Below are 16,892 nucleotides of genomic sequence, written 5' to 3' on the forward strand. Positions count from 1 at the left end.
CGGAGAATTGGAGGAGAAACGGATGTTCTCACGTGCCGCCGGTGGTCGTGTGAGTGCAGCCAGACTGGCAGCATCCGTGAGCCCGCGGGAGCGGAGACCCCCACCTCCCTGTCCCACCACCGCGCAACCCTCCCGCTTGCTGGCCAGGCAGCCCGGGGCAGCACTGAAGAGGCAGAAATGCCAGAAGCAGGCCGCCAGGCGGCAAGCGGCGAGCCTGCGTGCACTCGAGGCAGAGGTTAGAATGGAGTGGAGTCACTCTGGAAGCTCTACGACCTACTGCTAAGGCAGAATCACGTACAAATTGCTGCATTGATAGAAAAGGCAAAATCACGGTAGCCTGAGTGCGCGTGCACGCACACGGACCCACAAAGAAAAGGATGGGGAAAAATTTGAACGCGTGTCTGTTGGTGAGGAAGTAGGATGGGGGATGGGGGCCAGAACAACTTTGATCTGAAGTAAGTATGATCTGCAATAAATGTATACACACACAGATGTGTAGCAACAAGACCACAGTCATTGGTCTTGCTTAATTAAGTCATTGGTCTGGTCTTAATTAAGCATTGCTTGCTTAATTAAAATGGAGCACATGAACAGATGACCCTGTTGACAACAAAGCCCGGCCAGCAACAGTGGCAAATTCTACAATTACTTATTTAGGATTTTAGAGCCTATGCCCCCAAACCAAGCTTTACGGTCTCTGTCATCCCTTACACCAAGTGCATACTCACTGTGGAGCACAGTGCCCCCAGCACTCAACTCAGTGAACCCTCCCAAGGCAGCAGCGGTCAGTTCACACCCGGGGCCCCAGACACGTGTTGGTGATCCCCTCGGCTCTGCAGACAAGCCCCTTCCGCCAGAGTCAAACCAGACTTCCCACCTTTTTGTTTTTTCTTCCAACTATGAGAGGGGATGAGATGGCAGGGAATCTGCCCTGATCACTAATCAATACAGAGCTGGCTCCTAGTACCCACCCCCCCCAACCCAGGTGCTGAGTCATATCTGCCTATGTGGGCAGAAAACCATGCAGAAGGTCCCGCCAGCCACTTCAAAACTCTTAAGAGTGGTTTGCTTTTAAGTACGCTACACAGAATTGTCTTCGAGCGAGAATTCACAAAACCTACACGTAGGTAATACATTCTGTGACTGACAAAGGGCAGAGGTGTGGGTGTGCAGATACTGATGCAGAACTCCAGCTGTCTCTCCACCGTTCTGTGAAACAAATCACACAGCTCACCGAAACTAGTTGAAAGTTTTATTTGTATAAACTTCATTAAGAACATAAAAGATTAAGTTTCTTAAAAAAAAAAAAAAACTGCAGTTATTTACAGCAGTATTGCACAAGTAAAGTGGCAATTACCCTGTCGAAATTCATCAGTGCAAAACACAAGTAAGCCAGGGAAATTGCAATACAAATGCTACATACGCTGGGTCCTAGGAAACAAGTTAGTGATGGGTCAGTATACAGACAGATCAGTGCTATTTATAAATGTGTACCTGATGAGTTCTGATACAGTAACTAGTGGTCACAGAATCTGAACATACGACTTGGGAGAGTTTCTAAAGTCAGGTTTCCGGATGAAAGTAGTCAAGTTACCTAGCTGGGAGCTTGAGGAACGCTTCTCAGATGCAACGCCATTTGGAGAACAGGAGTCACCTCGGCTGGCTTAGCGTCACGTGTGGACACACCCCTGCACACGCGTGTGTGCAGAGTGGGCACACACAGGCACCAGGCTAAATCAGCAGGGATGACAGAACCATCTACTGACACGGACCCACTAGGAAGTCTCTACAGCTTCCAAGAAGCTCTCACATCGTAACATCCAGCCTAGTGGGGCCCTCAACCTCCCTCAAAGGCAACAGAGAAGCAGACGACGACAACCTGAAGGAGCAGGCTGATCAAATGTAGGGACCAGACGGCTCAGGGCTGGGGACGGGGGTAGGGTCTGTACAAGTAGCTCCTGAAGACCATTTAGTCCACACCTCAAAGCACAGGACACAGCGGGTGGGGGGTAATTCAACTACTCACCAGTTGCCAAAAAGGGATCAGTGGCCTGAGGTGGTCCTGAAGTCACTCCCAAGGCAGGAGCCACCTGCCTCCCCTGTCCCTTCCTCCTGCCCCTGAACCACTCACTCCATGGCAGTACCTCCGGAGCGGGCACGCTTCTATTTCTCTGAACGCTGAATTGTCAGGGGCAAGTGTTCAATAGAAAGATCTGTCCCAACTGCCAATGATACATTTAAAAAAAAAAAAAAGATACGGCCCGGTGTTAATAGAATTTGCTTCCACGAGAAGCTTGCTCTTTTGGAATAAAAAGTCACTGGATATTTCTTGTAAAATTTGGTAACCTGCCAAATGGTCCCTCATTGATGGCGACGCACAGACTTCATCAAAAGTAGAGCATACCGCAAGAACTGAAACCCATGTGACCAGAAACTACAGGAACCAAAGCTGGAGGGCCAGCCTGGGAAGACCGTGTGGCTCAGGGAGCTGAGCGGTCACCACGTCAGAGTCAAAAAGCGATTAATGGTACAGCAGGGGGGCGGGGGGGGGGAGGGGGGCAGGGAGGTCAACACTTTTCAAAACTTAAGACATTAAATAAGCAGGAAATAAATATACAATATTTCTACAAGTTACAGCATTATGAAACAGTAGGACACATTACACAGAAAAAGAATCTACAATATTTACAATCCTCAAATCTGAAAAAGTTTAGTAAAAACAGTGATTTTTACTCATTTATGCTGTACAAAATTTTACAAGAAAGGTAAAGGAAACACAATTGCACACAGACATTTGGCTCAGTTGGTAAGTAAAATGTGACCTCCTAATCTAATAAATAGTCAAAATATATACATAATCAAGAAGGGGAAAACAGGAGAAAGCTGTTCTCTACTGCATACACTTCCATCAGACAGAATTTTTACCTGGTTTCTCCACAACCACCCAAAAGAGTTCTTCGTAAACTCCCTTCTAGGCAGGAGCACAGTTAACTGGAAGCATTACTCATGAAAGTATTTTGTATGTGTTTATTGCATTTCTGTGCTAAGTCACAGGACACTTTCTACAAACCTCACGTGAGAAGAGGTGGTCAAGGCACAAAACCCGCATTCAGTTTCCAAAAAGGGATCTAGCCACGTTGTGTTTTCTACAAAAAGTAAAAGACAGAGAAAATACAAGGTCTACCACAGTAGGCATACCTTCCAGAGGCATCTTGATAAACAGACGCATACAGTACAGAAACGTCCAGTCATCTCTCTTGAGTCCTGGTGCGATAGCCTGCTCCTTAATACTACAATTCATAGAATCTCCTATCTCCTCACGAGCTGCTTCCGCGGCCGGCCTGGAGGCCAGGAGGCCACCGAGCCAGAGGTAAACCTGTACATGTGGCCAGCACACAGCCCTCGGGCCCCGCTCCCAGGGAGCCGCAGTATTGCAGAAACAGAGTAAAGTGCCCCAGTCGGAGAGACTGGCACTGAGTGTGGAGGTCCTGGGTCGGGGCGAGGCGTCCAGAACCGAATACGTCTTTGGTGTGTGTGTGTCCAGCAGGCCCACCGTTGCCTTACAGCCGCGTGGACTTTACGACCCTACAAAGGGGTTCGAGACACATCGAAAACGCAAGCTGACACTCAACACAGCTTTAAAAACTATTCAACACCCCAAGGAGAGTTTGGGGGAAACGAAAATTCTAAAAAAGGAAGGATATTTGGAAGCAAATCTCTCTACCTAAAAGAAAAAAATGTATATGCTATAGATACATATATATATATTTATATTTATATAGAATTATGAAGATACAAATGAATGAATTTCCCCACTTAATAATGTGAAAACACTGGTCCTCTTAGGGGCCAACAGCAAAACAAGAGCTGTTGGTGCTGACTCGGTTTGATGTATTTCTCTCAAAAAGCTGTTTAATGGTCTGATGTTTCAAAGACTGTCAGAGTTATAGGGTTCACGAAATGATCTCCACCTCCCTTCTTTTCCTGCTTCCTGATCTTTTTCCTGGGCCTCCCCAGTTAACTGCCTTTGCGATGATGGCCCAACTCACGGGCTCTCCGTCCCAGAAAGGGGGAGAAAGAAAGAGCAGCCCCAACAGAGGTGGACGCACGCAGGGCGCTCCCACAAAACCCAACCGTCCCGAGGGAAATGGAACAAGTCAAACCGACAGCTGTCAGGAGGCTGAGAGGCCGCTTCAGATCTGTGCTCCGACGGAGGATTTGGATGGCACTGCCGAAGGCGGGATTAAGCCTTCATTTCAAAACGGATTCAGGGGGGTGGGAACCAAGCGTCAGGCATCAAAGGCCAGATGAACTTGGGAGTTGGGACGAAAAGCCCGGATGCCCAGGAAACAGCCGCCTCAAGCCCCAAGGCCTGTGCCAATTCCCACGAGGGCCAGGGCTCGGACACCTGCAGTCCAAGGAACTCAGCTGTGAGGGGGCGTGCTCACCACCTGTGGCCTCGCGCAGACAGTGCACCTGTGACTATGGGAAAGTCTGCAACCAGAAAAGCCGACGGTGCCTGTCTGTGCTGTTACTGCCAGTCCTTCCTCAGGACACTTCTAAATGATGAGCCCATCGAAACCAAAGAAGACCAACATCAAGCCCGTCCCAGCGTGCATGATACAGGCAGATCCTAACTCATGTCCTGACCCCATTACCTTTTATCACGAGCACGCGCTGGACCAAATCTGCGCATCGCCGTCCAGGCAGACCAGAAGAGCATCGCCAGGGGAGATAAGGAAAAACACACGGAGAAGAGTCTTAAACTTTTTGCCACAGGTGCAATTGAATTTGAGGAGGTAAGTAAATATTTACAAGATGGGAGTGGCATATCAATACAGGCTGGTAACAGACCCTCTGCCCCTTTAATCAGTTCCATTTCATAAGAACTTTTTGGTATTAATAATAATGGTAAAAAAAAAAAAAAAAACAAAAAACAACAAACCAAAACAACAAAGTATGTCAAAGAGGCAATGGCAGGGAAGGGAGGGGGCCATATCATACCTCTCCCGTTTAAAAATTCTGTACAGTAATCTCTAAAAAGAAACTAAGGCAGCTTTATAAATTAGCTGGCTCAGTTTCCACTGCAGAGTTTACATAATCCTCTGAGAGTAGGCAACAGGTTCTTAAAATTTTAGTACAAAAATCATTCACGAGTTGGTTAAAAAGTTTCCATTTCCTTTTTGAAAAACCTGCTCTTATTAAAGAAGGTGGAAAAAAAACCCACACCGCGTGTAAACACCATTCTTGCATAAAATCCTGCTCCAAAGAACCATGATTTGTACATAAATTTTTTTTTTTTTTTTTTTTTTTAAAAAGAATCCTCCCTCATTTACATTCACAACAAACTTCCATTAGAAATTCTGCTGTGTGGTGAACAGAAAGGTCCGGTCCACATGCAGCGCGGCGTCCTCGGGAACGCGTTGGCCGGCCTGCCCGCACGCCCCGTCGGGGACAGGGCCGCTGGCTGCACAGCAGTGGCCCCCAGAAATTGTGGTGCTGGGGCCTGCTGGCGTGAACACGTGAAATGTCTGCACACATGTGGCTCCGCGAGGAACCCGTCGTCACTGCAATCGCCATACCAGGCGGACGATGTAACGTAACAGTCGTAAGATAATCATTTGGGGCTGGGCTTCGGCTGCTTGGTAATTATTCAAAAAGACCTGAAACGACAATAGGAAAGCTTCTTAGTTTCTCAGCCCTGATGTTATTTTTTGGGTGGGGGAATGCCTATACTTAAGCGGACCACCAATCCCACTGTTACCCAGCTCGGGAGGCACCCACCTTCTGAACACGGGTTCTTCCCCGAGACTGCGAAAGGGGAGGCCCTCCTACCACCTCCCTTGCAGAGGAAGACCTCGCTGCGTCGACAGCAGTAGACTGAATGATCTGCTGCTTTACGGGAACCCAAAGAATGCGTGGAGCCTCAAAGAGAATCCTTGAAACTCTGTTTGCTTTTCTAAAACACGATGCTTTCTAGGTCATCGTTGGCCAGAACTGCCTTGATCTGGAAATGCATCAGCCTCTGTGCAGGTGCTGGAGAAAAGCCATGCCATTCCCATACCCCCGCCCCCCACCCCCTTAACTGGAGTTGGGTGTCCCTTTGAAAGAGGCAGGGGTGGAGGGGACAGAAGAGAGATGTGAAGGAAGTCTCTAACTACCCAGGTTATTAACCTTCAAATCCGTCGACACCCCAAGGGTGAATTTCTGGTAGCTGCAGTTTACTTGAGTACACACGGGCAGCGTCAACCCTCATCCTCCCGCTCCACATGGGGAGCAAAGAAAAAGCAATTAAAAAATTTTAAAGAGCCTCCTTGCCGGTGACTACCCTATGTTTATAAGCTGACAAACTGCTCAAAAGGAAACTGCTGGATTAAAGATCTCAGCGGTCTCAGAGGTCCTCAGGTCTTCTGAAGAGTGCCCACCTTGGCGTTCTAATCCATTCTGCCAGTAAAGTGCAAGGTGTCAATTCAGAGCAGCCGAAGCCAGCAATGGAACACACCTGCCTCTTACACCAGGCGCTACAACCCGTTTCGCAATCCAGGCCTGCAATCCATCCTGGTCGTTTCCTTAATGAGTCATCCGTGCCCAGGACCGGCTCTTTGCCATCCGGGGCTCTCCACGAACCCCGTGCTCACGCGCGCAGGTGAAGCTTCCAACGCACCACCGCGGAACCGCCGGCCCCAAGTCGGGCTGGGAACGAGTGTCCTGTCCCACACACAAACAGGGCCCACAGACGCCAGCTGCGAGCGGAGCCCCTGCCCTGTTTACACGAGCTCCCCAAGCCTGTCTGACAGAATGGGATTGTGATACGGCCAGGGCATTTCCCGTTCTCCTTCCATACCCAGACTGGAGGAAATCAGTTTTCTGTAAGCGATTCCTGTACAGGCGCTCTGTAACCACAGTCTGTGATTTTTATCTGTTTTACACACGAGATTGCTTTGTTTTGATTTAACTTTCAAAATTACTTTGCTTTTTCTGTGTGTGTGAGAATAATTTAGGGGAAGGTTAATTTTAGTTTAGACTAATATTAATAGGTTGAAAGAGGCTTATTCAAAATAAAACCACGACTTACTGAAACTAAGAAGGCGTAAATGCAGGGCTAAGCAATCCCTTCAAGGTGGGAAATCTCATGTCAGCCAGGTGTCATTACCAGCCTCAGGGAGGCCATAGAATGGGGTCTAAGTGACACCAGCAAGGCCCATTAGTGACAGATCCCAACTGCTTACACTTAGCTAATTTTACATTCAAGAACTGGCAGCGTCGGTGAGGAGAAATCTTCCACCCACCCTTTGAGGACATCAGGTGGACGAGAGTGGCCATGACAGCAGACAGGACTCACTTCGCGAGAAGTCTTTCCAAGTGTTTAAGAGTCCTGCTTTCATCTTAAATGTAGGGGGCATGGGGCGTGTTCCAGGGAAGGCGGGGCGGAGGCGGGGGCAACGCAGGAAATTCTGGAGAAAGGAACCCCCAATCCCTGACAGACGACAAGATGCTACCACCACTCAGGAAGGGCAGCGGGACGCCTGCCCCCTCAGGCAGCACGCGAGACAACACGGCACGCGCTTTCAAGCCGGCGAGAAACTGCTTTTGGACAGCATTCAACGGAGGAAGCCGTGACGACCGAATCCAAAGAAGGGCCACGCCAGCCCAGAAAACCTTTGACAGCTGGCGCGGCTGGCACAGCTCCGTGGGCACGGCCCATCCCTCCAGAGCAGCTGGATGACGGGCAGCTCCCGCTTCCCACAGACTCCCCGCCTTCCAGCACCTGCAGCCGTACGAATCAGCTGGTTTGCGGGAGCACACCGTAGGTGCCCGAAGATGCCAGTGTGGGGCGGGCGGCGCGAGGGCCACAGCGGGTGAGGACGCCCGGCCAGGCTCCAGCTATCAGCGCCAAGCACACGACAGCGGCACAGCCAGCACGAGATCTCAGACCTCTGGCCTCCGGGGCTGTGGATAAACACATTTCTGTTGTTCAAGCACTCCCTCCCCCGCAGTCTGTGGTACTTTGTTACAGCAGCCTTAGCGAATGAACACACACTCTCGGGCTACGTGCTAAGCGGACGTTCTTGGTCCTTCCCCCTTTAGAAAAACAACACTTTTCAGGTCAGGGTTGTGGAACGCTGTTTTAATCAAACTCATTCAAGTCCTTTAGTAAGGTACATCAATATGATGCATTTGGATAAAGGGCATCATTAAAAAAATGAAACATGCTACTAAGTACAAAGAATTTATGTATTACAGCGATCTCTTTCGCTCATACACACACACACACACACACACACACACACACACACACACACACACACAATCACAAGTGCTCAAAGTGTAGGCCCCATCCTGTTGGGTCTTTTTAGCTCCATGGTCTAGATCAGGAACTATATTATTTGGGGCAATTGACTTTTATGGCTATCCCATGTGCCCAGAAGATGGACTCCTTCAACATTCAGCTTTGTGTCTCCCTCCAGGAACCAATTATGACAGTTCATGCTCCTGTCTGGGCGAGGGGCTCCCACAGCCCCCATGCCTCCTTGCATGGGGGCAGGGGGTGTGCTGGGACCCAACTCTGAAAGCAGTTATCTGCATCCATAGGCCTGATGGGCAATACCTATGTCATCGGCCACGAGTGCAGAACAGCGTCGCACAGCCCATCCCAAGGGTTACCCGTGGGTGCTACCCACAGCGACCACTGCCCTGCCTGTGGAATCATGATGCAGGGTCCCACTTTGCAGGCGGAAAAACACCTACATGTTCTGGCAAAATGGGAGCCCTGTGCCAAAACGGAGTCAAGATGCTGAGGGTTCTTCCTGTTGAAAGAAAAAAATGCAACAGCATCTCTTTTCAAGAAGCTCACACTCTGGTGGGGAATCGCCATACAAATAAATAGCAGGATAGCAGGACAACGGCAATACAGAGGTTAATAAAAGGACAGAGAAAGCAGCGCTTGCCAGAGGCAAGTGGGGGCCTGGGAGAGCCAGGGCAGGAAGGCACAGAGGTGAGCCCAGGTTCCCTGGCGTAGACTCGAGTTCTCTGCTTTGAAGATATGGAAAGTGTCCTTGGAGACAGCGTCACGAGCATTCAGCATCCCCGAACGGTTCTCTTACATCCACACCAGAGGACACAGGCTCACCTGGGTGGCAGCTGGGGGGCGGGGCTGTGCCAGGGAAAAGTCCTCAAGTGGGGACGAGGTGGACTTACCAGGGCCGACGGCGTACAGGGCGGGGAGCTGGGGCACTCTGGGCCACTCCAGCCTGAAACACGTGGCTGGGGTGGGTGGGTGGGGGGGGCTGGGGCTCCCTCTGTCTACAGCAGCCAAGAGGAGAGAGCACGAGCGGACAGAGCACCAGCCGCCACAGTCGTTTCCGCACAAGGACCATCTTCAACTTACACTTGACACAATCAACCAAGTACTGGGATTTAATTACACTTTAAGGCCAAAATAATCACAGTAAAACATCCTCTCTTGCCCAATCCAGGGAGGCAGGTATGCAGATACAAGAGACCCTGATCCCATCCCAGGCTGCCCGGAGAACTGGCCAGGAGGACCACCGACCGCATGCCTGCAGAGCACAGCTCTGGACTTGGCTCCACACTCCCGCAGGCAGGGGCGAGCCCTGCCTCTGAAAAGCAGCCCAAGACATACCAGGTCTTCAGACTCTGTGCGCCCTAGCTTGGGGTCCAGACGAATCACCTGACGCCACCATTAAACAAAATGGCGTGCCACACACCTCTACAGTCTTCACAACAATGCTGCGAGCCAGTACAGCTCGCTTCTCCACGTCACGGATATGATGACATCGACCAAGCTTGTGGAATCAAAATCAAGAACCATCAAGTGCTCCCAACAAGTCAACTCAGACTTCAGCACTGCGTAGAACACACTAGCTCACCGATCCGCGCACCAAGGGCTGGTCCAAACCCCATGTGGCTGCACCAAATGACTCAGTAAGTACAACACACACGTATTCACTCAGCATTACTCAAAGGAGCTTAACCATAAAAACACACAAATGAGATAAAAACAAAAGTTAAGAGAGGTCAGAAATGACATTGAGGAAGAGAGACTTATCCTGGGAACCAGGGAGGGCTGAGATCTACTGCAGAAGAGCCATCGTTTAGCCGAGAGTTTCCTGGCAGTCAAAGTAACCAGGGAAACATGGCACTATCTTTACCATTTTATCAAAGGCAGATCAATAGCAAATTCTAAGAGACAACCCAAAAAGCAAGGAATACCTATAAAACTCTGAGACACACAGCAATTTTTAAACTTGTTCAAAAACCCCTTTCTCATACAATCTCAACACTGAATACCTAAGAGGCCCTAAACTGTTTTCTGTCTCTTTTTTTAAAAACATTTATCCACTTTGAGAGGGAGCACGCAAGCTGCAGAGGGGCAGAGAGAGAGGGAGAGAATCCCAGGCAGGCTCCATGCTCAGCGCAGAGGCTGACGCGGAACTCGATCTTGTGAACCGCGAGATTACGACCTGAGCCGGAATCAGAGCTGGATGCTCAACTGACTGAGCCACCTAGACGTCCCTTCTCTTTTTTAAAATAGATACACCTTTCAGTGGTAACATGCTAGAAGAGACCGAATTCTGGCCATGAGACTCTGAGAAACAGGGAACCTGTGCTCCAGATCAAGCAAGTGAGGATACGTCAGGTGACTGTCTGTCTGGATGGTGTCTGCTCCCCAAGGTACTACGGCGACACCTTCCGGGACAGTCCTGAGTGTCGCCACAATCAAAGATGGCAGGGTGGGAGGGGGACAGAGAGCGGCGTCAGTGATCCCGATGGAAGACCACCATCAACCTAGAGAGAATTTTAAATGACGAGAGAGGGAGACAGAGAGGAGAGAGGAAAAGGGCCCCCAAACGTGGACGTCTCCAGGAGGATGTGGGCTCTCTGCACCCTGGCCCAGATTTGAGCGCTCGGTTTGCCATCCCACTGCTGTCAGGGGTCAGGCTGATGCTGCGGTGCTGCCCAGAAGCCAGATTCATTGTCTCTCCATCACCAAGGCAACGTGTGCATTTGCATAGCGCGCGCCTCGCGTGCTATGATGTCAACACAGCTGTGGCAAGGGTGCCGGGAGGCCCTCCCCCGGATGTGGTGTTCCCACTCAGCGACCAGGAGCCAGCTCTCCCGCAGTGCTCGCCAAGCGACCGGGGCCGCGGCTGACCTGCGACGGTGGAGCCGCAGACGAGTCCCATTTGCATGAATCCAACTCCTTCATTTTTGATGCATCATCTCAAAGAAGAGGTCTGTGGAACAACCACTTCTCCGGTTGCCTTCCAGTCAGGCCTGCTGTGCACTGGGTTGGCTTCTGGCAGGGCACAAGCCACCCCTCTCCCGGGCACGTCTCTAACTCGCCGGCCCTCGGACCCCAGACCCCACCCCGGCTAATGTGAAGCGGCCCCGATCGTCCCCGGGAGGTGTGGCACCACACCATGGCCCACCACAGAGGAGCCAGAGATGGTTCTCACGTCTCCGGTGTGAGGCTCCACCAGATGAAATAAATGTCAGCCTCGGAGCAAGAACACACAGTTCCGAAATTCCCCGGCCTCAAAAGGACGATGAGACGCACTGTACCCACCACCTGAACCTCTCTGCTCTGGTTCGGCTGGGAGAAGTCTAGCGGGGGGCGGTGAGACGTCTGCAGGCCGGCCAAGCCCTGCCTCCTGCGCCTCTTCATTTCCTCAAGAGGATTAAAAAAACCCCCGTTAGACCTCTCTGAAGTCCCCCTCCAGGCACCTGCACCTCTGAATGGTTCTGTGTGAATGGCCCAGCGCCCCCCCTCCCGCGAGGCAGCCGTCCAGGTGTACCCACCGGCCGCGGCAGATGCAGCACTCGCGGGCAGGGTGAACGGGCGCCACGGCACCCGGCGATGCCCACCCAGCCATTTAAACACACCCCAGCGCCCCAGTCTCACCTCCTGTTTTGGTGCACCCAGACAGACCCAGCACGCATCAGTAGGGCCGAACACAACTTGTTCCACAAGGCAGCGGGTTGAATGAAACATAGACAGGTGGAAACTCTGGTAGCATCTCTAAACTTTGAAGACCACCCGGGAACTGTTTCAGCTCTAGTTCAACGAGACGCCAGAACGATGGGCCAGGGACGAGAGCGATTTCTAGCCTCATCCCCTGAACGTTTCCGCACGACCTTCACCACATCCCTAAGAGACGGACCGAAACTGGGGCTCCCAGACATTAACGGATGGCGTCGGGATTCCAGACCTCACCCCGAAATTCTCACACTTGTCCACGAGTCCTGCTTTCCTGTAAGCTCACGCTTTATCCCCAAGTCGCGGAAAACCCTTGTTCAGAAAACCTGTGATCCGCAGTCACTGCGGGGATCAGCTGAGGTCTCAGAGGTCTCAGGGAAAAAACAGTAAGGGCTGAAGCCATAGGAAGGGTGACTCTTGGATCACACAGGCTCCAGCATCTCTGTGATGGGGGTTGTTGGAAGGCTCTTAAAACCACAACACCGAACGACTTCCTCCAACTGCGAGAAAAACACAAAACCTCCTGAGAACTGTATCACAGATAAATGGTGGGCACCAATTTACTGAAGCTACTCCCAATGGTTTTTTCCATGAAAACGGTCTTTCTGTAAACTCATGGGCAACTCACCATCTCATGAGATAGGTGTAGTTTTAAATTTAATATTTGATATGCAAATTTCCCACCATGGTTTGCTCAGACAGTAATAGAAAATGGCTTATTTTATTAAACGCCTACATTCAATTAACGAAGGCCTCAAAAGAAGGTTGTCAGAGAACATGTTTTCTCTGGGCGGATGTTCAGCTTTTGCTATTAACCAAACAAGCCACAAATTCGTTCTCTCCCTTGTACGTTACCTACAGAATAACATTTATAAAACGAAGAATCACACAGCACAGGGAATTCACATCACAGGAAGGACAGCACAGAAAGATTTCAAATTCAGATATAGTCTATGAAAACGCTAATGGCTGGCACTTCAATTAAACTTTTGCTTCCATCTAAACCTGTCAGCAAGCCACCTTTCCCTCTCTATTTTGTCTGGTTCGGTGCTATTCTTCAGTCTACATGCAGTTCAGCCAACTCGTGCCTGTACATGCCTGGGACAGAAGTAGGAAGTAGGCAGTGTAAACAAAGGATACACTGTTTCTCCAGACCGAACAATGAAAGGGTTTTCATTCACTTCTTGGCCCAGCTAGAGGGTCTGGCGTAGCTTCCCATGCTGTTGCTCGTTGCTGTCCACGCACCAGGACGTCCCCAAGTCGTTGCCAACCGAGAGCAGTCCACCTTAGCACAGAGCAACGCAGGCCTGACAACCCGAGTGCAAAGCACCGAGGAGGCCACAAGAGGTAAATGATCCCAGCTTTGGTACGGGGGTGGGGGAGGCAGATGCTGGTTAAGAGACTGGTCTAATTACCCCAAGAGCACGTGCTTATGTTCTGAAGGCCCAGCACACGCTCCACAGACTTGGACTGCGCCCTTAGCCCACGGCTAAGAGTCCCATCCGAGTGGACGCTGTCCCGAGAACCGGTGACGAGCACACGGCGCTCCACGCTGCACCACGGCTACATGCAAGCCGCTCGCTCTCTCCGTGAAGCTCGAGACAGAGATCTAGCTTCTCCGAGACATCTTCCTCCCTACAGGCCCACCGCCACCCACACTCCCCAGCGTTCACCAAGAGCCCGGGCACGGGGAGCTGGGACAGTCAGGGCACCGTGTGGGTGCGGGTCATCATTCAGCCTTCCAGGGGCTGCGCGACCTCCACGGGCCCCTGGGCTTTGTCCTGTAACACGCGTTATGTGCGCCTGCACTGCTGAGGCCCTTGTATGCTTGACGACAGGTGAAAATGCACCAGCGGGCTGCCGCTGGCCAGATCTATCATAAGTTGAAGGATCCAAATAAGCACGGAGAGTAATGCGTAGTAACCTGTTGAACTAAAAGGGACCCGTGAATTTAGGTCCACAAACAAAACAAACACACACTCGGGAAGGGAACTTCTTCCTCCTCTATACACACTTTCCTTCCAGGGCAGATGGAGACACACAGACTGGAGAGTAGAAGACGCCACCTCTGACCAGAGTCAGCCTTGCCAGCAACAGGACAAAGGGACTCCCTGGGCCTCCCAGTGCAAACTCTGGATGGAGGAGGCCACAGTGTCACTCCTGTAGTATTCCTGCCCGAAACACAAAACTCAAGTCTCATCGTGAGGGGAGATCAGACAAACTAGAGTCTCTATGAAGTGTCTTCCAAAGTGTCAGCGTCATGAAGACTGAGAGAGAATTGGTTCCAAGTCAATGGCATCAAAGCGATGAAGACAACTCAACTTAACGCAGGATTCTAAACTGGATCTTGGACCGGAAAAAAACCTTTTTTTTTTTTATCTTACTATAAAGGATATTTTGGCACAACTGGTAACATTTGGATGAAGTCCACAGATTACATAACGGTACTGCAACATTGTTAATTTCCTGATTTTGAGAACTACACTGTGGTTATGTGAGAGGCGACTTTCATTAGTAGGAAATACACACGATGCACTGAAGAGTAAGAGGGCATCACACCTGCCACTTACTCTCAAACCGGGCAGAAAACAGCGCGCACACGGGTAGAAAGAGGGAGAACGTTAAAGCCAATGTGGCAACATGGGAACAGTGGGGAGCTTAGGTGGCGGACGGAAGGGGGTTCTTCGTACCATTCTTGCAACTTTCACGTGAAGTCTGCAGTTATTTCAAAACAAAAAAGTCACAAAAATACACCAGACTTGGAGCAGTCAAACTGACCAGGCAGAGGGGGGGCACACAGGCCACTCTGCCCTGGCAGGGTCGTGCGGGGGCAGTGACATGGAGTCACAAGAGAGAAAGGGAACATGCACCGGGACTTTGCGCTCACCTGTGCCTCTCTCACCTCCTCCAAGGGTTCAGACTGCACAGCTCCGTGGCACAGGCTTCCCCACTGCCCTTAAGTGGACTGAACACATGACAACTACAGGACACCTTCCTCTATTGCTCTAACTGAAAAAACGGGAAAATATCCTGTCAGGCTTCGCAAGGCTCATGGCAGTAAAAGACCAACACTTTAGAAAAGGCACTGTAACAGTATTAAGCACATAAAGACACTACGTATTTAAAATGCTAACATCCATTAAAAAGCAACCGTCGTAAAGCAAGGCAACGGCGTGCACCACTCACCGAAGAAGTAACACCTCCCAGCACCCCCCCCCCCACCCCGTGAGCCAGCGGGTGACGTGAATGCATTACTTCCCGCTACAGCCTCCCATTTCCTCCCCAGTTCCCACCCCCACTATTCAACAACAGACCGTCCATCAATGTGGCTGCAGGCTAGGGATTATTTTTAACCTAACAACTACCAAGACAGGCATCTGGAGCTTGGGGAGGGGGGGGTCACCGTGTCACTATCCAGGGTCTGGTGTTTTGAACCGGTTCTTCATTTAAATCTGGAGAATGTATTTGCCTCTGTTTTAGAAAAATCAGGTTATAACCTACAGTCTGTCCCCATGCCTCCCCCGATATCCCAGCCTACTTAGAAAGCTAGAGTCCCTTAAATGATCAGTGACTGCATTTTCCCAGTGGTTGACTTTTTTAAAGGGATGCAAAACAAGGTTCACAACCAGAAAACCATGTGATAGTGCAATGAAACTAACGGACATTTATTTCGCCAAAAGCACGGAGAACAAACAGGTTACATCTCATTTGAATAAACAGAGATGGCCATCTTAAATATCCTCTGAAACACTGGACTGTGACAGAACCTGGGAGAAAAGGAGGAGAGGAAGGATATAACCTGCTAGACACCGTTCCCTCACCTCCAAGGGACAGGCAAGGTAATGGCAACAACACAACGGCCTGTGACCCAAATGCACGTGACTTGGGACTATCCACCTCGAGGCCTATGTGAGGATGGCCGTGGGCTTGGCTGTGCGCCAACCCTCACGCCACACTTGGCCCGTGTCTTAGCGCTGACCACACAGGCCACCACAGTGTGCCTGGTGCATCAACCAGGTCCATCCGGGGGACGGCTTATAGTCACTGACACTCCGTGTAAGTTTAAAGAGAAACTTGCACACAATATCCTTATAAGACACCTGGCTGTGTGGCCAAAGGCTCTGATCCAGTCCCTGAGAATGGAGCTGTGTGGGCTCATGTTGGTGTCCAGAGCTTCTGGACTCTGAAGGCAACAGAGCCCAATGGCCTCACGTCTCTTGGGCAGCCCCAACAAGTCAGATCTGGCCTAAGGACATCTAGAAACCCCTTTAAGATGGGGGAAGAAGGCAGGCCCAGCACAGTGGTCACTTTGCTGCTTAGGCTAACCCAAGAGGCCACTATACCATCTTTTCCCGCTGAATTATGGACATGTCCCCCAGAATCAGCCTGCCCTCTTCAATCGCGGTCAGCCTCCCCACCCCAACGTGAGGTCCTCATCATGAATGCACTGGGGTCCTGATTCTGCCCAATCCCTCCTGGTCCACCGGGAGGGCCGAGTCCAGTCACACACAGGAACACCAAAATGCCTTCAGGGAAACCAAGGCAAAGGAGCTGGGGGTGCTGGGAGGAGGAGAATAATTTTAGTGGCAAATTACAAACCAATCAACCTTGCAAAAACAATGACCACTTCAGAGTTAGGCTGTGAAGGAATTTATACGCTGTAACCATCAGATGTAGGATGCTCGGTACCCTTGCCAGCTAAAGACAGCCACGTAAGAAACTCCTGAACTCATTCATCAGCGTGACATTTCTCATTTAATAAGAGAATCATACCAAAGCACATTTCCCATCAAACACAACCACACACATCCACAGGAACGTATGAAGGGGATCCAGTGTAAGTTTTCAGAGCATCCCTGGCTTCCGTACCAATGACTCTATACTGAAGAAA

General features: G+C 50.6%; 1 protein-coding gene across 15 annotated transcripts in view; it reads right to left on the reverse strand.

Annotated features, from left to right (window-relative positions):
* Window positions 1–1,238: 1,238 nt before the first annotated feature.
* BCL2L11 (BCL2 like 11) overlaps window positions 1,239–16,892 on the reverse strand; it is a 50,006-nt gene continuing 34,352 nt past the window's right edge. For 8 of the 15 annotated variants that reach the window (XM_006930307.5, XM_045054587.1, XM_045054580.1 and 5 more), the window contains one exon: window positions 1,239–5,663. In XM_006930307.5, the coding sequence (XP_006930369.1) occupies window positions 5,565–5,663 (99 nt within the window). In that variant the 3' untranslated portion in view covers window positions 1,239–5,564. Of the gene's footprint in view, window positions 5,664–14,888; window positions 15,011–16,892 lie in introns of those variants that run through there. The other 7 variants (XR_006595771.1, XR_006595765.1, XR_006595766.1 and 4 more) reach the window with 6 other exon arrangements.

Source organism: Felis catus, chromosome A3, assembly GCF_018350175.1.
Source record: "Felis catus isolate Fca126 chromosome A3, F.catus_Fca126_mat1.0, whole genome shotgun sequence".
NCBI lineage: Eukaryota > Metazoa > Chordata > Mammalia > Carnivora > Felidae > Felis > Felis catus.